This window comes from Dryobates pubescens, chromosome 1 (assembly GCF_014839835.1).
Source record: "Dryobates pubescens isolate bDryPub1 chromosome 1, bDryPub1.pri, whole genome shotgun sequence".
NCBI lineage: Eukaryota > Metazoa > Chordata > Aves > Piciformes > Picidae > Dryobates > Dryobates pubescens.
In genome coordinates, this window is record NC_071612.1 from 1,762,907 (window position 1) to 1,785,785 (window position 22,879).

The following is a 22,879-nucleotide window of genomic DNA, read 5'->3' on the forward strand; positions in this document are numbered from 1 at the left end:
TGAGCTGGGTGTGTTGGGATAGGTTCACTAATAGCTCCTTTAGGAAAGCTATTTATGGAATAGTGTTTATTTTTGATGACATCACAAATCAGTGTGCCCATGGGCTGGATTTCTGCAGGGACCTCATGGTCCACAGAGCTCTACAGGAAATCTCAGGCAGTTAAATCCTAGGCAGCTTTGGAAGACTGAAGGAGTCAAGAGTGAGGACTGGCTGACAGCTGTCCAGGCAGGCAGGGAGTGCAGCACCTCTGTGACATTCCTGCTGCAGGGAAAATCGGGTCCAGAGATGATTTTCTGCTCTGGTGAGATACCTGCTCCTCTAGAAGGTGCCTTCTGCAGCTGAGGGGGGATAATCCTGGGGGGGATCATGATCAGAAGGGTTGCACAAAGTGGAATAAACTGTAAGCATTTCTTGGTGCTGCACTTCACTGGGGCTGGAACAGTGACAGCTTCGTGGCTGTGCTGTTGGCTTCATTTGGGTACTTGCAAAGCTGGAAAGCAAGCATCACAAGAAACTGAAGGGAACCAAAGGTTCTCAGGATGGTTAGAGGGAGAAGCTGGCAGAGGAACCTGTGAGTCCTGAGGTCTAACAAGGTAAACTTTGGAACTCATTGCAGTTGGGGCTTTTTATTACATTGTTTTGAAAGGAGGGAATTTGAGCAAGGGGGAAGGGAAATGGGAATAACAGAATCCTAGCTAAAGGGTGGGGGGCAAGAGGCTGGGGCCAGACCCTTGTCAGTGGTGCCCAGGGACAGGACAAAGGGTCAGAGGCACAAACTGCAACCCAGGAAGTTCCACCTGAGCAGGAGGAGAAAGTTGTTTGGTGTGAGGGTGCTGGAGGCCTTGGTGCAGGCTGCCCAGAGAGGTTGTGGAGTCTCCTGGTCTGGAGCTTCCAACCCCCCCTGGACAGCAAGCAGCTGTGGGTGCCCTGCTTTAGCAGGGGCTTGGACTGGATGATTTCTAGAGGTCCCTTCCAGCCCTCTCCATCTGGGATTCTGGGATTGCCCTCATGCTTCAGAACTTGGTGACAACACATTTCATGTCCTTGAGTGGCCTTTCAAGGGCTGGCTGCTTTCAGGAGTACAAAGCTCTCTTCTTGTTCCATGCTTGGAATCCTGTCCTAGCCAGGTGTCTGATACCAGGCCAGTGGCTGGGACTCTTGAGGGTAGGATTGCAGAGAGACAGAGGCTGAGCTGTGTTCTCTGCTTCAAGGCTGGAGATGCAAGGACCAGATACCACTCATGGTCTTTGGGGGGTTGTGTTTTGGGGTTGGTTTGTTTGGATCTCCACTTCCTTAGCTACTCCAAATCATGCCAAGAGCACATTGCTGACAGGAAGGTAACACCCTGCAGTCAGCTTGCAAACCTGTCTCATCCTGAGGAGCAGGAATGCAGGTGCTGTCCAACTAGGGGTGAAACTTTTTCCAGGAGGGAAAGAGGAAGTAGAGGGAATCATCCACTCCCAGCCCTGCATGCTGCTGGTGGCTGGTACAGTGCCCTTGGAGGGAAGAAAACCAGATCAGGCTCTGGATAGGACAAAACTCCTCACAAGCCTGGTTGTGTTCTGGTATCCAGTGCAGCATGCAGACCTGGAGAGGTTCTCCTGTAGGAGAAGGCACCCTTGCTCAGGCAAGGAATGAGGTTAACAGCTTGTGAACTGCTTTTGCCAAGCAGCTGAAACCCTCTGCAAGCTTTCTGAACTGACAGAAGTGACCTTAATGACCACCCCTAGCAACAATCACATGATAACCTTTAACACCACAGCCTCATCTAAATTCCACCTCATTCTGCACTTAAACAGGAAGAGAAACTTCTTTGTGAGGGTGCTGGAGCCCTGGAGCAGGCTCCCTAGAGAGGTTGTGGAGTCTCCTTGTGTGGAGAGCTTCCCTCCCCCACCCCCATGGCATTGTGATCCTGGGCAAGCTGCTGTGGGGGCCCTGCTGGAGCAGGGGGTTGGACTGGGTGAGCTCCAGAGCTCCCTTCCACCCTCCACCATGCTGGGATTCCTCTCAGCAGCAGAAGCATGAAGGCCATGCATGAACTCTTCAGCTACCACTGAAGCTTTTCAAGTACAGGTAAAGACAAAGTCAGGCTTTGCTTAACAAAGAGCAGCACCAGCTCCTTTGTCCCTTGCCACTATCAGGTTGGTCTTTCAGGTCCAAATCAAGTTGTCTTTTTCATTAAAAACAACTTGCCAGTGCCCTGCAGAGCAGCACATCCCCCCAGGCCCTTCTGCTTGGTGTGTGGTTGGTGAGAGGTTGAGACAGTTCCAGATCAAACCTGTACAGAGCAAACAATGGATGGTACAAGAAATTCTCCTCAGAAACTTCTTTCAGCTGCTTCTCAAAACCAAAGGTGCTTCCTTGCTGGAATCCAGAGTCAGAGTTTTCTGTAACAGCCAGAGAACAGGGCTGAGGAGCTAGGGAGAGCTCCCTGAGCAGGGCTCTGGCGTGGAGAAGAGGGAGCTGTCCCAAGGCAAGAAGGAAGCACAGGCAGGGGAACCACAGTAGCAAGGCTTCCTCAGGCCAGCAGCTTCCCCTGGAGGTTTCTGTTCTCTGTCAGAGGGTGGTAGATTATGGAATCTCCCAGAATAATCATAGGAAAGTTCCTCTCCAGCAGCAATCTCAGTGGCTGCAAAGAGGGCCAGCCTGGGCACCATGGAGTCGACCCGCACCGGCACCATGAATAAGTTGGGGTCACAGGAGTGGTTCAGGAACCTGCCCACGTTCCCGACATGGCTGGGGTCCACAAACGTCTCCAGGACCCCCCCACTGTGGAGGTGCTCCCTCACCACTATGATGTAGTTGGAGTCCTCTGGGGCCTGGGCCTGAACTCTTCTGCATGCCTCCCTGAAGCCCAGAACTTCCCCAGCGTACTCGCAGACGAAGCTGCCCTGAGCTATGGGTTCCAGCGTGCGCAGGCCCCACCCTTTCCTCTCCGTCTTGAACACCTCCAGCCTCAGCTGCAGGCCCCTCTGCACCAGCCTGTTCTGGCAGGCTTCCCCACACTGGCACATGGCATTGCACTCAAACACAGGCCTGGTGTAGCCCTCCTCTCGCTCCGCGGCCCTGAGGCGGGAGTCGCTGTAGTTGTCACCGTGGCGCAGGCAGGAGCAGGCCGCAGGCAGGCAGGAGCTGGTCAGGCAAGAGCAGCCTGGGAAGGTGATTTCAGTGGGGTCAACCTCTCCATCTGCTCCAGCCACGTTGTCTGGGCTGTACTGGGAAGAGAACAAGAGTCAAATCCATGTCATACTCAAGGCTTCTTTCCATCAGAGCTGTGGGAAGCTGCTGTCTGGCAATGACTGTGCTGTGGAGTCACAGAGGGGTTGGGCAGGTCACAGCATGCACAGAACCAGTTCCCTTTCCTACACTCAGCCAGGCAGCTGGCAGCTCTCTGATATGAATATAGAGTGATAGCTTCAGAGAATGGGTTGGGAAGGACCTGCTGAAGTGTCAGTGTGGTGAGCTGCTGAATGGGTTGGGTTGGAAGGGACCTTCAAGATCATCCAGTTCCAATCCCCCTGCCAGGGGCAGGGCCACCTCCCACCAGCCCAGGTTGCTCAGGCAGCCTGGCCTTGAACACCTCCAGGGAGGGGGCATCCACAGCCTCCCTGGGCAACCTCTGCCAGTGTCTCCCCAGCCTCACTCTCCAGAACTTCTTCCTCACCTCCAGTCTAAATCTACAGATCAATTTCCCTTAACCTCCTCCTAACTACAAGTCTAACATCTTAAAGAATACAGAGCAGCTATTCCTTAGAGCTGGATAAAACACTTGCTAGTCTGAGAGCTCAGCTCTCCAAACGAGTCTGGCAGCCAGAAACCATTCCTTAGCAAAACAAAAGAAAGCTCTTCATAAGGGTGCAAGACAGCACAAGGGGGAAGGGTTTGAAGCTGAGGCAGAGCAGGGTTAGAGTGGAGCTGAGGAACAAGTTCTGCAGTACAAGGTGCTGAGACTCTGGTTGCCCAGGGAGGCTGTGGATGCCTCCTCCCTGAGGGTGTTCAAGGCCAGGCTGGATGAGGCCTGGAGCAGCTGAGTCTTGTTGAATGGTGTCCCTGCCCACGGCAGGGGGTTGGAGTGGATGTTCTCTGAGGTCCCTTCCAACCTGAGCCATTCTGTGACTCTCAAGAGGACACTAATGCCCCAGCAGGTGAACAATTATCAAACCTCAGCCTGTCACGACACTAAAGCTGCTGGAAGCCTTGCTGAGTCTGGAAATCCAAACATAAATGCAGCTAGACAGCCCTGTGTGTATTTTTACTTCTCAGCAGGCAGCCTGCAAAGCTTTATTTAGAAGCCTGGAGTAAGTGCTGTTACTAAATATTAGCATTTCACAGGCGCTTCTGCCTGCTAGCTGCTGGGTGTTGCCAAACATGCCACTTCATTCACAAGCTCCCTTCTTCACAAACATCAGCTTCCCCAAGCCCTCTGGCTTTGCTCTAAACCCAGTTTCATCTCCCTTCTCTCTTCCCATCTGTTCCTATTCACTGATACCAGCGTTCTTATTTCTCTTAAGCACCAGCACACCACACAGCAGAGGAATCCAGGGGCTGTTTGGAGCAGGTCTTTATTTCCACACACACACCCCCAGCCTCACTAGAATGTCTTCATTCTGTTTTCTAAAGACTCTCTGCTGTCACTGAAGGCAAATAGGTGGCCTTCCAGGAACTGTAGGTGGAGTCTCCATCCTTGGATGTATTCAGGAAACACGTGGGCATGGCACTTTGGGGCATGGTTTTAATGGCCACGGTGGTGTCAGGCTGACCTGAGACTGGACTCAATGATCTTAGAGGTCCTTTCCAACCAAAGCATTTTATGATTGTAATCCATAAAGTGTCCAAGTCTGGATTATGCCTGACAAAGCATGGGGAGGGAAATAAAGTTTGAAGTCACCTCCTGTATTTGTGTTTTCTTGTCAACCACTTCGGAGGGTTGTGCAGAGGAAAACAAGTGCCAAGCCTGCCAGGTTCTCACTCCCAGCCAGGTTTCACCCTCCAGCCGATGCTAACGCCCTGCAGCACTCCTCCTGCAAGGCGATGTCTGAGCCGCGAGACTGAAACGTCCGAAACGCCACAGACGGAGAACAGAATTGGATCCGTGTCCCTGAAGGGCGCAGGGCAGAAAGAGCCCAGAACGAGACCAGTACCAAGAGGTTTTCTAGGGAAGGGTAACGAGAGCCACAACCCTTCTGCTGCATCTCGGGGGCGCTGCGGCTGCCGGTGTCCCAGACGGCCCCTGTGTGGGCACCGGACCCCTCTGGGTCCCTTGAGATGAACTGGGCCTCCTGAGGGGACCGGACCCCTCTGGGCCGCCTGAGGTGAACAGAACCTGAGGGAACAGAACCCCTCTGACGGCTTGCGGGAAACGAGCCGCCTAAGGTGGTCAGGCAGCACTGACAGCTTTTCCCCCTTCTCCTTCCTTCGGCCTCCCTCCCGCCCCAACCCCTACCTGAAAGGCCGGCGGGGCCTCCCCGAGCGGTGCCACTGCCACAGCCACCGGCTCCAGGCCTCGGCTCAGATCAGCCCCGGCCGCCATAACTTGAGCGCCGTCCCCTGCCTGGCGGCGATTGGCTGGCCGGGCCGAAGTCGCTCTCTGACTGGCCGAGCCGGGGGGGGGGGGGGGTGACGCTATGCGCACGGATGCGCACGCGCCGTGTCGAGGCGGCGGCGCGTGCGGCGGCGTTCGCCGCGCGCTGGTGGGGCGCCGCCATCTTGTGTGCGTTTCCCGCCGAGGCTCCCGCGGGGCGGGGCGGGGCGGGGCGGGGCGGGGCGGGCAGCGGAGCTCTGCTCTGCTCCTCCCTGCGCCGCGGGAGGCGGGAAGGCGGCGGGGCTACCGCTGCCGCTGCCGCGGGGTTGCCCTCCAGAAAGCGGCAGGGCCTGGCGCGGCGTCTGTGGCAGTCCTGCAGCCCGAGCTCTTCTGGGTGTCAATTGCACACCGCCGAGGCGCTGGCGTTCGGCCTCTCACTGTAAACTGTTGCTTGTCCTGAAGGTATTAAAGTTTGTGAAGGGGTTTTACATTTCCCTTGGGGCTGGGTGTGTTTTATTCGTGCTCTCCACAACTCCCTGAAGGGAGGCTGTAGCCAGGTGGGGCTTGGTCTCTTCTCCCAGGCACCAAGCACCAGAACAAGAGGACACAGTCTCAAGCTGTGCCAGGGGAGGTTTAGGCTGGAGGTGAGGAGAAAGTTCTTCCCAGAAAGAGGAACTGGCCATTGGGATGTGCTGCCCAGGGAGGTGGTGGAGTCCCCATCCCTGGAGGTGTTCAGGAAAGGCCTGGATGTGGCACTTGGAGCCATGGTTTAGTTGTCAGGAGGTGTTAGGTATTGGGTGATAGGTTGGACTTGATGATCTCTGAGGTCTTTTCCAGCCTTTTTGGTTCTGTGATTTTATTTTTCCTGGCTATTTTACACTTCTGGTTAACCCTTAGGTATTTCCAATGAGGTTTGGAAAGGGGGTGAGAAATCTCCTGTTCAGCTTTTACCATGCCTAGAATTTCTGCTCGTAGGGCAATGGAGACAGCAGTCACTTCCTGCTCCTTGGATGCAAAAGGATTTGGCAGGTTTTGAACCTCCAGCAATGCAGGGCAAGGCCCAGGTTTTGTACCTCCAGGTTTAATACCTCCAGCTGTACAGAGCAAGGCCCTCGTCTTCCCCTTGGCTACTTCTTCAGGAGGTAGTTGAGCCAAACTGGCTTTGTGGATGAAGGGAGGTGCCTGTGGAACCAAGCTCTGGCTTGCCCTACTTCTCCAGCGCTGTGGATGCTGTTTCCCTAAAGCAGCCACCACACAAGTGCTTCTGTGCAGTGTGGTAAGAGCAGGGCAGTCATGCCTGGCCTCTCACCTGTGCCCTCTGAACAGCACACGCAGCTGTGGCAAGGAGGAAGGAGGCACCCTTGGGTTTTTCACGTGCTGCTGGTTCCACCAGCTCAGGGTGTTGCCTCTCCAGTTGGTTATTTTGTGCCCTAAGGTGGAGGAAGGTCTTAGCATCTTCTTTCCCCCTGCTCATCAGCTGTGTGTTTTCATTTGAAATCGATTGCTGTTGGCTTCATTTGGGTACTTGCAAAGCTGGAAAGCAAGCTCACAAGAAACTGAAGGGAACCAAAGGTTCTCAGGATGGTTAGAGGGAGAAGCTGGCAGAGGAACCTGTGAGTCCTGAGGTCTAACAAGGTAAACTTTGGAACTCATTGCAGTTGGGGCTTTTTATTACATTGTTTTGAAAGGAGGGAATTTGAGCCTATTTAAGGCCTATGGTGTGGCTCAGTTGGTAGCACATAAGACCTTTAATGGGGAAGGTTGTGAATTCAAGCCTGCAGTGGGCACTAGTGTCCTCTCTACTCTAGTCATGAGGTCTGTGGTGACAGGTTGGACTCGATCTTTGAGGTCTCTTCCAACCTTAGTGATACTGAATACTGAATTATCCCATCCAAATGAACTCCTCAGACTTAGAACCTCCTGGCCCATGCTCTGTGCTCCTCCACAACCTGTTACTTATTTTCTGTTCCTTCTTTCTGCAACATGCAGGAAATGGGAAGATGTTTGACCTGTTGTGTCCCCTTCCTCCTGCCCATGAAGAGGAGCTGAGCCTCAGCAGGAGAGGTGCAGGTGAGGTTGGATGGTGATTTGTTTGTTTGAGGATTGGGCAGCTAATGAGGACAGCAGAATGGATAGCTAATGAGCAGCAGGACTGATAGGTAATGAGTGAGGTTGGGTAAGTTGGCACTCAGCCTGGAAGAGAAGGGAGTGGAAGAGGAACTTACAGAGCTCAGTGTCTGCCAGTCTGATTTTGGGAAAGCCTTTGAGCAGTTTAAAGCTTGGGTCCATGTACCTGTAGCATCAGCACTTCATGATGGCTGGGCTCAATGATCTTAGAGGTCTTTTCCAACCAAAACAGTTCTATGATTCTAGGATTGAATGGAATGGAAGAGGTAGAAAGCTTCAAATAACCTAGCCTGTCTCAGCTTGTCCACCCAAGCAGCAGCACAGCTGCTTGCCATGGATGCCTCAGAACCTGGGCTTGATGGTTTCATCCTGAGAGCCCTTCTCATTGTTGGGAAGGTGGCAGATCAGGTTTGTGAGACAGATGCTGCAATGTGGAGTGATTGCAGGTATTAAAGTACACTTTGGGTTTGCAGTTCAGGGCTTCCTGTTCTTATCAAATTGACCTTTAGATCAAGACACAGACAATTTGGCTGCTAATCCTTAGTGCCAGATGGAATTCTTCTCCAGTCTGAGCTGACAGCAGTAACAAGTCATTACTCTGCAGTAAAAGCAGCAGCTTGCTTTTGTCTGCAGGAGATGAGGCTTTGGAAATCAGCAAAAGGTCATGGAAAATCCAATGCTTTCCACCTCCTCCTTCTCCTGCTCAGGGCTTCTCTTACACTGAATGTGCTGAACTGTTGAGATGTCCAGGTTGGGTGACAGAATTGATGAACCCTCATTTACACTTGTTAGGTAAAATTGCTGTTGAGAGAAAGCTCAAAATGGAGCTGGAAGGGTGAACTTTGTGGTGCTGAGCTGCACCTGGTGCAGCTGTGTCTGTCTTCTGCAGCAACCCTGTGCTGCTTCTAGGATGAGAGTGCAGGAATCATGTACCTTTGACAGGCTGTATGTGTCGAGCTGTTGGGTTTTCCCCTGTCTGAGCAATGCCTTCAGCTCACTCATCCTTTTTATGACTGTTCTCTGCAGCTCCTCCTGCAGGGTCCTGCACCTGGGGCAGACCAACCCCAGGCACAAATGCAGGCTGGGTGCAGAGGGGATTGAGAGTACCTCTGAAGAAAAAGCCTTGGGAGTGTTGTTTGCTGAGTGCTGTGCTGCAGCCAGAGGAGGGCAAGAGAGGGGATTCTGCCCCTTGGCTCTGCTCTGCTGAGAGCCTGTGTGTAACAGCAGCATGCTGCACAGCAGGGGCCTGCTGCACACCTCTCTGTGATTTGGAGAGGGGCTCTGTGTGTGTGTCCCCTGCCAAAAGGGTATAAAAGGACCCCAGCCTCTGGAGTCCACAGGTTGCATCTAGCACAGAAGTCCCTGCTGGGATGTACACCTGCCACTGAAGGGCTTGGACTGTGCCTGTGACAACATCTCTGGTTCCAAGAGCCAAGGAGTGGGGATAGCTTGCTTTTTCTATGGCTTTTTCATTCTCTCTCCCTCTTTCCCCCCTCTCCTTTTTCTTCCCCTTTTCCACATTCCCTCTGCTGCAGTCCATTACAGAGAGTTTCCCTTGGCCATCCCCAACCCAGCTCAGCAGCCCCTTGCTGTCAGTTCACTTTCATCTACTCCAAGGGATCTTTTGAATCTTAGCACCACCTCCCCCTCTACCCAGGCTTGGCACCAGGTCATCACTTCAGCTCCAGCAGGTCAGTGCCCTTGTACTCTCCAGCCTCTGCCAGTCTGCTCTGCCTCTATTAGAATATTGATCTGCAAAGAGTGAAGTATGAAGGAATCCATATCCCATTAAGTGGAGCAGAGTGACAATGCTCTCAGGTCAGGCAAGTTCAGAGCCTTGTGTCTGGACACCGAGGTGGTTGGGTTTGTTTTCCACGTGGTCTTGGCTGGGCAGAGAAGGTAAAGGCTGCAGGTGCTGTGAGGGTTTGTTCACCTGCATTCATGGCTGGAAGTCTCATTTACAAACAAGCCCATGTGGAAAGTGTTGGCAGTGCCAAAAGGTTCTGTGATTCATTGTGACACTGGCAGTTTCGTGGCTTCAGTGAAGCAGCAGAATATAAATGGTCTGCAGAGCACTGAGGCAGGACATGCAGACATGAGCAATCTGATCCTGCATACCAGGCTCTGCTCTCAAGTGCTCACAGTTGTGGGAAGTGAAGATTTTGTTTTTCTTTTGTCAGTAGAGATCAAAGATGATCCAAGAGCTGGAGAACTCTGCTGTGAGGACAGGCTGAGAGAGCTGGGGTTGTTCAGCCTGGAGAATGTTCCAGGGAGACCTTCTGGTGGCCTTTCTGTGCTCAAGAGGGCTGAGAATGCTGGGGACAGACTTCTGAGCAGGGCCTGTTGTGACAAGGCAGGAGGGGATGGTTTGAATCTTGGAGGTTCAGACTGGAGAGAAGGAAGGAATTTTGTGCACTGAGGGTGGTGAGAGCCTGGCCCAGGTTACCCAGAGAGGTGGGAGATGCCCATCCCTGGAACCATTGCAGCTCAGATCCTTTGGGGCTCTGAGCAACCTGCTCTAGCTGAGGATGTCCCTGCTGGCTGCAGGGGGTTTGGACTGGATGAACTTGAAAGGTCTCTTCCATCCCAACCCAGTCTGGGATCCTATGGATGCTTGCCACACAGAGGTGGTGACTGCAGCTCCCTTTCCTCCCCCTTGTTCCATGCACTGTCACCTGCTCTTTGATGATGGGCAGCCAAAACAGACATTTTTCTCTTCCCTGCCTTTGAGCCACTCTCAGACCAGTCCACAGCTATGTTGAGACATGCCCCTGGTACTGAGGTACATAACCATGGAGGTGTGATTCCTCTCCATGCACTGGGTTGCTGTTACTCTCTTAAACACCCTTGGAATTGCTTGGCTAGAAGCTGAGCTTGTCCATTCATTTGTATTTTATAGCTTGTGAAGTACATTAAAGTCCTTTCTGGGCTGAGAATTTGGAGTGGTGAGAGGCAGTGAGCAGGGACTTTGGTTGGCACACTGCCTGCTTCTTGCATGGCCAAGCTCCTTCTCTCTGAGTCACACCTGGCCCTCAGTGAGTCTAGAAGCAGGCTCCTGAGGGTCACTCCTGAGCCTGGGGCTGCTGTCTGCTGGAAGTGTCTCCTGCTGGGTGCTAATGAGCTGGCTAAATCTGCTCTAAGTGAATGGCTGCTGGGATGAAGTGTCTGGTAGTCAGGTTTATAAATCCAAAGGAGGAGAAGCTGAAGATGAAAGTGTGCAGAGAAGACTGACCTTGGAAAGTCCTAGGTATGGCAGGCTGCAGCCAGAGGAGTGTGGGCAGCAGGGCTGGAGGGGGGATTCTGCCCCTGGGCTCTGCTCAGACCTCACCTTCAATCCTCCCTCCAGTTCTGGTGTCCCCAGCAGGAGAAGGACACAGAGCTGCTGGAGAGAGTCCAGAGGAGGCCACAAGGATGATCCAAGAGCTGGAGCAGCTCTGCTGTGAGCACAGGCTGAGGGAGCTGGGGCTGTGCAGCCTGGAGAGAAGGCTCCAGGGGGACCTCAGAGCTGCCTGCCAGGACCTGAAGGGATCCTGCAGGAAGGCTGCAGAGAGACTTTTCCTGAGGGTGTCTAGAGACAGGCCAAGGGGGAATGGTCTGGAGCTGAGGCAGAGCAGGGTTAGAGTGGAGCTGAGGAAGAAGTTCTTCAGCATAAGGGTGGTGAGACTCTGGCACAGGCTGCCCAGGGAGGCTGTGGCTGCCTCCTCCCTGGGAGTGTTCAAGGCCAGGCTAGATGAGGCCTTGAGCAACTTGGGCTAGTGGATGGTGTCTCTGCCCATAGCAGGGGGGTTGGAACTAGAGGATCTCCAAGGCCCCTTCCAAGCTGTGCCATTCTGTGAGATTTTCTGCTTGCTTTTCCTTCTCATCCCTTCCCTCAGAATCCCTCTCACTTCTGGCAAGTTCTGTGACTTTGCCTCATCCCTCTACCCCACCAAACATGGGCTCAGGAAAAGGTCTTCAGTTTGGGCTTCTTTTTTAAATACTTAGATTCCTGCTCTTGATTTCTCCTTGCTTGTGGGAGTAAATCCTCTTGCTGGAGTGGTTCTTTAGAGTGCTTTGCTGTCAGTTCTGTGGTTGTGCTGCACTCATTCAAGCTGGCTCCAAGCACACCAGCTTGAAGCAAGAGCCTCAGTCGTATTTGCAGGCAGTGGGAGCCCAAAAGCAGTGCAGCCATAGGAGGAAAGGTACAGACTCATCTTGGCTGAGGCTGTGGTGATCTCCCAAGCCATAAAGCTGAGCAGGCAGAGGCAGTTGTGCTGCATGGGAAATGAACTGGGTGCACTCTGGGTGCACTCTGACACTGTAGCCTTAATCAGGTTTCATCTTGCTGGGTCATCTCTCCCCAGAGCTGTTGGAATGCAAGGCAGCTGGAAAGGCACACAAGCTGATGGAGAGCCAGTCAGGAGCAATCATCTGTATCTGTAGTGAGTGTTGGGTCAGGAGTGATGGATTGGGGAAGGAGTCCTTCCAGTTCTTGTCACACAGAACATCTTGGTCTGCAGCCTTGGCTTCAGGAAAGGATTTGGCAGTGACCAAAATGGCTTCAGCTGGGGGGTAGGTTATTTGCTTGTTGTTTTGCCAAGCAATATTTCCTTAGGATATTAAAGAGTTTTCAACCTGATGATTCTGGGCTGTTTGTTATAGAATGGCTTAGGTTGGAAGGGACCTCAGAGCTCATCTACTCCAACCTCCCCACCATGGGCAGGGACCCCTCTCAACTAGACTCAGCTGCTCATCCAACCTGGCATTGAACACCCCCAGGGAGGAGGCAGCCACAGCCTCCCTGGGGAACCTGTGCCAGAGTCTCACCACCTTGGTACTGAAGAACTTCTTCCTCAGCTCCACTCTAACCCTGCTCTGCCTCAGCTCCAGACCATTCCCCCTTGGCCTGTCTCCAGACACCCTCAGGAAAAGTCTCTCTGCAGCCTTCCTGCAGGATCCCTTCAGGTCCTGGCAGGCAGCTCTAAGGTCCCCTTGGAGTCTTCCCTTCTCCAGGCTGCACAGCCCCAGCTCCCTCAGCCTGTGCTCACAGGAGAGCTGCTCCAGCCCTTGGATCATCTTTGTGGCCTCCTCTGGACTCTCCAGCAGCTCTGTGTCCTCCTTCTGCTGGGGACAGCAGAGCTGGAGGCAGGATTGGAGGTGAGGTCTGAGCAGAGCAGAGCCAAGGGGCAGAATCCCCTCTCCTGCCCTGCTGCCCACACTGCTCTGGCTGCAGCCCAGCACTCAGCTGCCTGCTGGCAGGGCAGTGCATGAGGGCACTGCTGGCTCCTGGGCAGCTGCTCAGCAACCAACACCCCCAAGGCTCTTTCTTCAGAGCTAGATTCAACCCACTCTGCACCCAGCCTGGATTTGTGCCTGGGGCTGGCCCAGCTGAGATGCAGAACCTTGCTCTTTGACTTGTTGAACCTCAGGCAGTTGGCACTGTCCCCCTCCTCAAGCAATTTCTGCCTTCACAGAGGTGGTGTTGTACCTTTCTTTGTATTGCCTTGTTGAGAAAGATGTCTCCCAAGAGCATCTGATCTTCCCTTGCTGCTCCATAACCAGGCTCTGGTTTAAATGCAATAATTTCTGCCTTGTTGTTATGACAACAGAAAACATAAAGGTGAAATTGAGATAGGAATGTAAATGAATATTAACTGGCTGTGCTGCAGCAGGGAAATCAATCACTGGCTGATTATAGACTAATAATTCAGTCTGACATGCAGTCCAGCAGAAGGCTTGTGAGGAGGGAGGAGCAGTGGAAGGGGGAATTGCTGTGCCTTTACTCTTGCCTTGCACTGGGGGAGTAAATCAATTCCCCTCATCACATTATATGAACAAATTGATGAGTCTGCCTGCAGCTGGGGCAATTACTAAGTCATCTTCTGCTGGACTAAGAGAACTAGTGTTGCACTCTAACCTTTAAATACAATTTATCTCCAGGGCCTCATGCTTCAAACTTTCTAAATGTTGCTTCTGGAAGGAAATCTGAGGAGTTCAAAAAAAAGAAGAATGCCTTCCCAGCTGCAAGGAGAGAGTACACACAGCACCCCCCTGGCTTAGCATGGGGTTACCTTTCCAAGGTGTTCATTGTGATGCATCCTCTCCATTTGTGGCATAATGTTCTCTGCAAAACTCTTTCTGCCTGTGCTAGGAAGTGGCAAATTTCCACCTGCCTCTTGGTCTCTCTGACTGCTGTGCAGCTCAGTGAGGTCCAGATAAGGGGGGGGCAGGAGAGGAGGTCTGATTCTGCAAGCCTTGTGGAAGTGACAGCAGTTCATGTGCCAGCTGCAGCTAGCAGGAGGCATCACCTCCTGGCTGCACAGGGGCTGAAGCAGCAAGTGTGATCTCTGTGCAGTCCTCAGTCACTGATTTCTCCTCAGCATCATGGAACTGTAGAACTTTCCAGGCTGGGAAAGACCCCCAGGGTCGTCAAGTCCAAACATTAACCCAACAGCAGTGAGTCTGCTGCTGAACCCTGTCCCTCAGCACCACATCTGCACAGCTTCTCAAGAAGCCTCCAGGGATGGGGCCTCAGCCAGTGCCCTGGACAGTCTGTTCTAGGGCTTGACAGCCCTTTTGGGCAGGAAATTGTTCCTAGCCTCCAACCTAAACCTCCCCTGGTCCAACCTGAGGTTGTTTCTTCTCATCATGTCACTTGCTGCTTGGGAGAAGAGACCAACCCCCACCTGGCTCCAGCCTCCTCTCAGGGAGCTGTAGAGAGCAAGGAGGTCTCCCCTCTGTCTCCTTTTCTCCATATTAAACACCCCCAGTCCCCTCAGCTGCTCTTCACCAGCCCTGTTCTCTACACTCTTCCCCAGCTTTGTTGCCCTTCTCTGGACCTTTTCCAGCCCCTCAATGTCCTTCCTGTAGTGAGTGGCCTAAAACTGCATGCAGTATTCAAGGTATGGCCTCACCAGTGCTGAGTCCAAGGGGCTGATCCCTGCCCTAGTCCTGCTGGCCACAGTTCCTGGCACAGAAGCCCTTGTAGCTTCTCTGCTCAAGTCCTTCAGAGCTGGCACTGTGAATGTGCACTGTGGAGTGATGCTCTTGAGTGATGCCTGGGAGTTCTAAAGCATAAAAGAAGGGAATGAAGAAAGAGCTGAAACTGAGCAAAGAAAGGTTCATTTTCTGTGCAGAGCTTTGAGGGAAGGTAGGATCTGTCTAGATGTCATCCTCCTCTTGGTGGCAATGTTGGGTACTCTGCTTTCCCCTCCACAGCCCTTCCTGAGCCAGGGGACTGGATTGATAGAGGGGTCAGAAACGAGCTGCCTAGCTTGTGTCTTGCTGCAGGAGCAATATTCCATTACAGTCTTTGGGATGCACACAGCAGTGAGTTGCTCTTTGTCTGGGAAGGAGCTGAAATTGCTATCACCAAATGTTTGAATGTCATTTGCTATCCTCTGTGCTTGCCCTTTCCTACTGCAGGGGAGTGGAGACAGCAGCTACCAGAATGGGAAGGGAGGAGCAGGGCTGGTTTGATAAGGTCAGCACTGTTGGCCTTCACCAGCAGCAGCACTCTGTGTAAAAGCCATGTTTTGAAGATGTTTGCAAGTCATCTGCAGCCTGCTGTCAGCCTGCTTTGCTGTAAGGCTGCCTGCTTTGAAGTGCTCATCCCCAGCAGACCACAGTGAGGCTGTGCTGTTCCAGTCAGTTGCATTGGGCTTGTAGTGACAGGATGAGAGGGGATGACTGAAGCTTGGGGAGGGCAGATTTAGACTGGAGATTAGGAGGAAATTCTTTACAGTGAGGGTGGTGAGACCCTGGAACAGGTTGCCCAGGGAGCCTGTGGATGCCTCCTCCCTTGGAAGTGTTGGATAAGGCCTTGAGCAACCTGGGCTAGTGGGAGGTGTCCCTGCCCATGGCAGGGGGTTGGAGCTGGATGTATCTTTAAGGTCCCTTCCAAGGCCAACCATTCTGTGAAGTGCTGGGAGCATGTTCTCTAGGCTTTGCTAGCATGGCACAGCCTAAGTCAGCTTGGGCTGCTGAAGGAGCCCCATGGCTGCTTCTTTGCCAGGGACCACCTTCCTCAGGGACATGATGCAGCCTTCCCCACTAATTAGCTGCTCAGCTCAGAGAAGAGAGAGGGAGAGAGCAGCCAACCTGCTTGTCTCCAGGAAGTCCTTAGCTGTGCTGTGGGATCACAGAGGTTTCATTCCCCATCTTCAGTACCAGCTTGAGTCTCCTCCCTGGAGAGAGCTTAACTGGGTGAGTGAGTGTTTGAAGCAATGCTCCAGATGGGACAAAAGCACAAACAGCTCCCTGTGTGCTTCCAGGCTCTGGCATCCCATGGATTGAGAGGTCCCCACGGGTGTTGTCTGTTAAGGATCTCACAGCAGATATTTCCAGAGGTACAAATCAAATCTACCCCCTAATCTAAAGGAGAAGATCCCAGTTGTTAGGCTGGGGAGTCTCTGTGCAGGGAGTGCACTTCCTGGGAATATATCAGTGACCATCATCAGCCCTGCCTTTGCCACTCACCTCTGTGAAATCTCCATGCCACAGCCCACAGTGCTGAGCAGGCAAAGGTGAAGGAGGCAAGGCTCTGCTGTGTGAGAAGCAGCTGAGCTGCTGGGGGAATTAGCTGCTCTGTGTTCAATTTACCTTCACTTTGTTTCAATGCCATTTGACTCTTGTTTTGAAGAGGTTGGGGAAGCACAGAGGCAGTTTCATAGTTCATCTCTCTAATGCAGGCACAGGAATCAGCATCTTCCTGTCCCTCAGAAGCAGTATTGAGCTGGCAGCATCTGCAAACTGCCAGCTGACAGGCATGCTTGAGGTACTGCATTTAACAGCAGCCTGTGCTCAGTCAGGCCTTGGGTTTTCACCTTTTCTCCTGGCTTCTTGAGGTGCTTCTTGATTTGTGGTTATTTCTCTCTTGCCACGTGGCTGCAGATGCATCACTGTGGTTCATCACAGAAGTCACTCAGTGAGGAAGAGGTAGAAGATCTGTACTTGGCTGCAGGAAAGCTGTTTGCCTCCTCAGAGGGCAAACCAGGAACTGATTTCACAGAAGCCCAGCATGGTGGGGTTGGAAAGGGACCTCTGGAGATCACCCAGTCCAACCCACCTGCTCCAGGGCTCCAGCAGCTTCACAGGAAAGTTTTTCCTCATGTTTAGCTGGAGCCACAGTGGCTTTAAAAGCTGTAACAAGTTTTCTTGTCCACATTTATGTTTAATCTTAGAAATGAAGACAATGAAGTGGCTGCAGCTGGTGCTCCTGCTGCCATGGCCATGAAGAGTTTTGGTAGGGGGCAGGATATTTCTAGGGCCAGTTTAGGAATGATTTAAGAAAAGCCAACCCAATTCAACCACCCAAGTCAGAAAAATCTTCTGTCTACAGCACATGTAATGACCTTCTGTAGGAGGAGAAGCAGAGACTGACCTGTCTGGGCCCAGCCTCTCTGTAGACCACCCCCCACAGTGAGGGCATCAGTCACCAAAGTGCAAATGCTGATAGAATATCATCACACAGATTAGCTGCTTAATGAGTTGTGCCAACATTCTTACTGGCCCTTCTTCCTGGGAGTTTTGGCAGACCTGGGAAGGTGGAAGGAAGAAGTTCTTTACTGTGAGCGGGGTGGAACACTGGAACAGGTTGCCCAGGGGGAAAGTGGAGGCCCCTGGAGATACTCAAGGTCAGGCTTGATGGGGCTCTGAGAAGCCTGCTGTAGTTGGGGATGTTGCAGCTGACTGCAGGAGGGTTGGAGGAGCTTTGAAGGTCCCTTGCAACCCAAACCATTCCATGGGAAGGGAAGGCTGAGGCTGTTTCTTGGCCAGGCAGCTGTGTGGAGCTGCTCCTGGGGGTATTGTGGGGAGCATGGCAATAAGGAAGAGCACTCTTGCTTTCAAAGGGGATTGTGGGTGACCTTTAGCTTCGAGCTGGGAGTCTCATCATGAACTGCAAGCAGGGGATCCATGACTTCTTTCCCTTTCCTTCTGGACTGAAAGGTTGTTTTCTCTGAAGTTACCACTTACTACAGAAAGGTCAAGTGCTGGAGCTGCAGCTGGGCTGAGCAGACTCTGCCCTTGTTTGTCTCAGCGCAGCGTTCACAGCTTCATCAGTCCACGCTGTGGTTTCCAAGGCTGATGCTCTTGTCACTGTTTCATGACATGCTGCAGCCAGGTGGCTTTGAGGGGCTGGCTCTCAGCTGCTGCACATCTGTTCCCATTGCTCAGGTGGGATAAGGGACAGTGCCCCTGCTGCAAGCTTTGGTGCTTTGCAGGAGCTGTTCCTCACCTGCTCCTTGCCCTGCCTGCCTCGCAAACGGTGCTGAAGGCTCTCCTGCGGCTCTCCCTCTGTGTGTGCTCTTGGGGCCACCAAGACTTTGTTGCATTGCAGGGAAAGGCTGACTGCACTGGGGTTGTTCAGCCTTGACAGGACACCTTATCCCCATGTTCCCCTTTCAGGGGGCTGGAGAAAGCAATGAGGTCTTCCCTCAGCCTCCACTTCTCCAGGCTGAGCAGCCCCAGTTCCCTCAGCTGCTGCTCAGCATCCCTGTTCTTCAGACCCTTCATAGCCCTTCTCTGGACATGCAGTGAAGGGCTCAAAGCTGAACCTAGTGTTCAAGGTGGTGAAATCTTGCAATGAGGACAGTGGTTGTGAGCTGCTCACAGAAGCTGGCTGTAAAAAGGAGCTCTCTGTTTTATGGAAGAGTAAAGCTTTTTAGGCTGTCTTTAAGCTCTCAGCAGCTGGGTTTCAGGTGTGTCTGACATTGAATAGAAATGCTGAGAGGCAAGGAAGTAGACTGGGTACAGCCTGAGCCCTTCACCTGGAGCTTCAGTAGATGGTTAGTAAGAGAAATAGGCCTGTGTTTATATGTTTGTAGAGCTTCTAATGTCTTGTTGCTGGCAGTTTAATCCTGCCCTGATCTGAATTGTTATCCAGCCATGTGTCAAGAGATGGCACTGCAGCCCTGCTCAACGTGAGGGCGAGCTGGAGGGACAATCCTGTAGCTCTGACAAGCCAGAGCCTCCTGGTTTTTGGTGGCCTCCCCTAGAACAGGCCGGCAGAGTTCCCAGCTGGCTGCCTGCGTGCTGTGGGCTGAGCAAACAGGCAGAAGTGAGGGCGACTGCCTGCTTGCAGTGCTCTGCTCAGCACGGGAGAGCTGCACTCCCAGCCTGCATGCAGAGTGGATCTCTCAACTCTGCTTTGGTTTCTCAGTCTCTCTCCAGCATTCCAAAGGCAGCTCTCGGGCTGCAATCACAGTGGTCTGGGTCGGAATGGACCTCCAAAGGTCATCCAGTCCAACTGCTCAACTGGATCAGGTTGCCCAGAGCCCTGTTGAGCTTCAGGGATGGGGCCTCAGCTACCTCCCTGAGCATCCTGTTCCAGTGTTCCACCACCCTTGTGGTAAAGAACTTGTTCCTAAAGCATACTTTGCAGCTGGTGAAGATCTGCTGACAGTTGTGGTACAGCACTGCTAGCTGTGGGGTATTAACAATAACAAATTCTAGCCCCCTAAGTAGGAGTCCCCTGCTAGGTGCCCTGCATATGCAGGTGAGGCAAGGGTGGTAGAAAGAGTCAAGCTCTGATTTTTCAGGGTTACAAGACCAGGCAAGCTCTGAAAGACCTTGGAGTCCTGGTGGACAGCAAGCTCTGCATGGGACAGCAATGTGTCCTTGTGGCCAAGAAGGCCAGTGGCACCCTGGGGTGCATCAAGAAGAGTGTGGCCAGCAGGGCTAGAGAGGTTCTCCTCCCCCTCTGCTCTGCCCTGCTGAGACCTGCAATACTGTGTCCAGTTTGGGCTCCTCAATTCAAGAGAGACAGAGACCTGCTGGAGAGCTGCAAGGATGCTGAAGGGACTTGAACAGCTCTGCTGTGAGGCAAGACTGAGAGCCCTGGGGCTGTTTAGTCTGGAGAAGAGAAGGCTGAGAGGGGAGCTATCCATGTCTATAAATCTCTGAGGGGTGGGTGTCAAGGGCCAGGCTCCTTTTGGTGAAGGAACAAGCTGGAAATGTGTTCTCTGAGAGAGCCCTCCTAGGGCTGGCCCTTGATCTGTGTCACCAGAGGCCAGTGGAGCTTCAATATGCTGCACTGATTTTTTCCCAACCACATCAGGAGATCTTGGAGAACTTTACAAGAGAGCTGAGTAAAGGAGTGGAGGAGTGAGGTCCAGAGGACAAATGACTCATCAAAGTCTGCCTAGCAGGACTTCTGCCATCCCTGTCTTCTGGCCAGACCCCCACAGCTACAGCTGAGCACTCAAGCCTGATCCTGCTGTGGTTTCCTTACCCCTGGGCTCCAGCCACCTCTGTGTTCTAGCCAAACAACCAGTGGAAGCAGTGGGAGTCCTTCCCCTGGCATCAGCAGGCTTTTGGTTAGGCCTGGTTTGGCAGAGGGGGTGCCACAATGCCCAGCATTACCAAGGCCTGCCCCCCTCGTGCTGTCAGGGGGTTCTTAGATCAAATATTAACTCATCTCTCCTTTCTTGGCAAGGGTGGGCTGTGTGTTGTGCCAGAGAGCCTGCTCAGGCTGGGCTGTGTTATCAGATGGAAACTGGTGTACAATGGGCAATCTGTGTTCCCACTCAGAACTCAGATTCCACTGTTGCTTAGCATTCAGCAGCATCCCTGCTCGGGATGAGCTCCACATATGCCAGCGTTGCAGCAGCTGAATGATTGGAGTGTGTGCAGGGCAGAGCAGAGGGAGAGAAAGCCTTTTGTTGCTGCTGAGCTGGGCTGCTGAGGATTATTTATTGTCTGGAGGAGACTTTTGTGCACTTACCTGAACCACCCCTGAAGTTGCCTCCTGAATTTGCAGTGTGATACGTTCCCAAACCTGTGGGGGTGGAATGCTGCTGAATAAAGTGAATTGCTCTTTACAGCAGAAATGCTTTTGGATAGCAGAGTACTGAGCAACTTTGATATGAAGGCAGGGGGAAGCAGTTCCTATTGCTAAGAAAACCAAATGCCATTACCAAGGCTTTTTGCACTCTGCCAGCACTGGATATTACTTCCCCCTCCAGCACTGGATATTAATTCTCCCTCTCCCCAACCTCCCTGGCCATCCTGAGAAGTACTCTTCTGCTTTATCCCCTTCCATATATCCTCAGGGACTGCACTGCTCTGGACCTTGAGTAAATTTTCAGGCTACAAATTCTGATGTGCTGCCACTGCTGGCACCAGCTCTGTGTCTCTGCTGCACTTCCTTGGCTAAAGGGCTTCCAAAGTGAGTATATTCAGCCATGTCTTTATCTTCCACCCCTGCCCACAGGATTCTGGGGGGTTCTGAGAGATCCATCCTGCCCACTTCACAACTTTTTGCTGCAGACAGCAGTTATGGGGTAAAAAAAACCCTCCCTTGACCTAGTTACAGAAAGAGACTGCCAAATGTACACGGGGGGAGAGTCTTCTTGCTAGAGCTCTGCATTTTGATTCCTGATTGGCTTTGTCTTTCCATCTGTTCCTCTCATCTGCAGGTCTTCCACTGTCTCTCACCAAAGGCTGCTCAGAAGCTGGTAATTACTGGTGTGTTTTCTAGTCTGCCAGACTGTTTTGGGGCTGGCTGCTGACTTGTTTCCACTGCACTGATCTGCTTTGTTCCCCTGACTCAGATCTGCTGCTCCATCCCTCTCTTTCTCTGACACAGACACTTTTCTTCCCAGTGAGAAGACTCCTGACAAGATTTTTGCTCTTGTGTTCTGCCTTCCCTGTGTCACTCAAAACTTTGTGTTTTGTGCTGTTGTGTGGCACAACTGAGTGTGCTTTAGGTTGTTTTCTGCTATGATTGAAGCACCTTTTCTTTCATCACTCTGAGTAATTAGTTGAGCAGTACTTTGAGCTGTGTGTATGGAATGCTCTCCCTCCTCCCCACTTTTTCCCCTCTCCTTTTTGCTGTGGGAGTCAACAAGGTTGCATTTCCTGCTGGTGCAAGTGCAGAGCTGCCCTGGTTTCTGTTGGGTTAGAGTGGAATTCCCACTGTAACAGGTTTATTTTCTTCTATTAGATGCAGCACAGGTTTTAAAACAAGAAGCCTGGCAGTGTCATAGGATCATGGAATGGTTTGGAAGAGACCTCAGAGACACCTCCTCCAACCTCCCCACCATGGGCAGGGACACCTCTCAACTAGACTCAGCTGTTCAAGGCCTCATCAAACCTGCTCTTGCTCACCCCCAGGGAGGAGGCAGCCACAGCCTCCCTGGGCAGCCCATTCCAGAGTTTCCCCACCCTTGTACTGAAGAAGGTCTTCCTAAGATCCAGTCTAACCCTGCTCTCCTTCAGCTTCAAACCATTCCCCCTTGTCCTATTGCTAGACACTCTCATGAAAAGTCCCTCTGCAGTATTGATCAGAGGCAGCTGCCCTTAACTGCACTCACCTGAGATATTAGGAAGGAATTCTTGGCAGTGAGGGTGGGGAGACTCTGGCACAGGCTGCCCAGGGAGGCTGTGGCTGTCCCCTCCTTGGAGGTGTTCGAGGCCAGGCTGGATGAGGCCTTGAGCAAGCTGGGCTGGGGGGAGGTGTCCCTGCCCATGGCAGGGGGTTGGAAGTGGATGGTCTTTAAGGTCCCTTCCAAGCCCTTCTGTGAATCTGTGAGGGGGATGCACACACACTGTGTTAAAGGAGTTTAACCAAGTGGTTCATGTCCAAGATTTGTGTTTTTCTTTAGAGGAAGAACTGGAAAAGAGCTTCAAACTTCCTACATGAGGATGTTTCCCTCCCTCTTCTCTCCTGCCTGCTTTCCATTGTTTTCCCAGTGGCTTGAGGAAGTTAATTAAATTTTAACTAACTTTTATATTCTCACATTTGGCACACAGCTCTGTTGACAATACAAACAGAGCAGCCATTGTTTACTACACCAGAAAAAAGATAACAAAAAAGGGACAACAAACTCTGGCTGGCTTCTGGTGGCTGCAGTGAGGGCTGGCTCTGTGTGCTGCAGCAAACCCCAGCAGTTCCAGTTTCTGATCTCCCCAGGGTTGCTCCAGTTCTAACAGCTCCAGCCATTAGTCCCACATTCAGCTCCTGTGGCCTGTAGCTCCTAATGTTGCCAGTCCCCAGCATCACAGGATCTCGGCAGGCCAGGCTGGAAGGGACCCCGAGGACCATCTGCCTCAATCTTTCCAGGTGATGGTGGGGTTGAAATGAGCTGGCCCAGCACCCTGGCAGGCTCAGTCTTCAAACTGTCCAGTGCAGGGGAATCCCTTGGGAGATGATTCCAGTCCCTAACTGTTCTCATGGGGAAACATTTTCTTCTGGAGTCCAACTGGACTCTCCCCAGCAGCAACTTGTCCCCCAGCACCTCTTGTCTTTT

General features: G+C 52.5%; 1 protein-coding gene across 1 annotated transcript; it reads right to left on the bottom strand.

Moving 5' to 3' along the window:
* Positions 1-2,264: 2,264 nt before the first annotated feature.
* On the bottom strand, positions 2,265-5,531 carry LOC104309255 (histone-lysine N-methyltransferase SETMAR). The gene is made up of 2 exons (XM_054179986.1): positions 5,445-5,531; positions 2,265-3,216 (listed from the first exon to the last, which is right to left on the bottom strand). Exons 1-2 carry the CDS (start codon positions 5,529-5,531, stop codon positions 2,419-2,421), a joined length of 885 nt encoding a protein of 294 aa, XP_054035961.1. The 3' UTR covers positions 2,265-2,418.
* Positions 5,532-22,879: the final 17,348 nt, after the last annotated feature.

What these genes read in the sequence shown, in the direction of transcription:
- LOC104309255 (XM_054179986.1), bottom strand. Translation starts at nt 5,531, where the DNA reads ATGGCGGCCGGGGCTGATCTGAGCCGAGGCCTGGAGCCGGTGGCTGTG. An exon ending in AGGCCCCGCCGGCCTTTCAG is followed by an intron (nt 3,217 to 5,444) that starts GTAGGGGTTGGG and finishes TTCTCTTCCCAG; the next exon opens with TACAGCCCAGACAACGTGGC.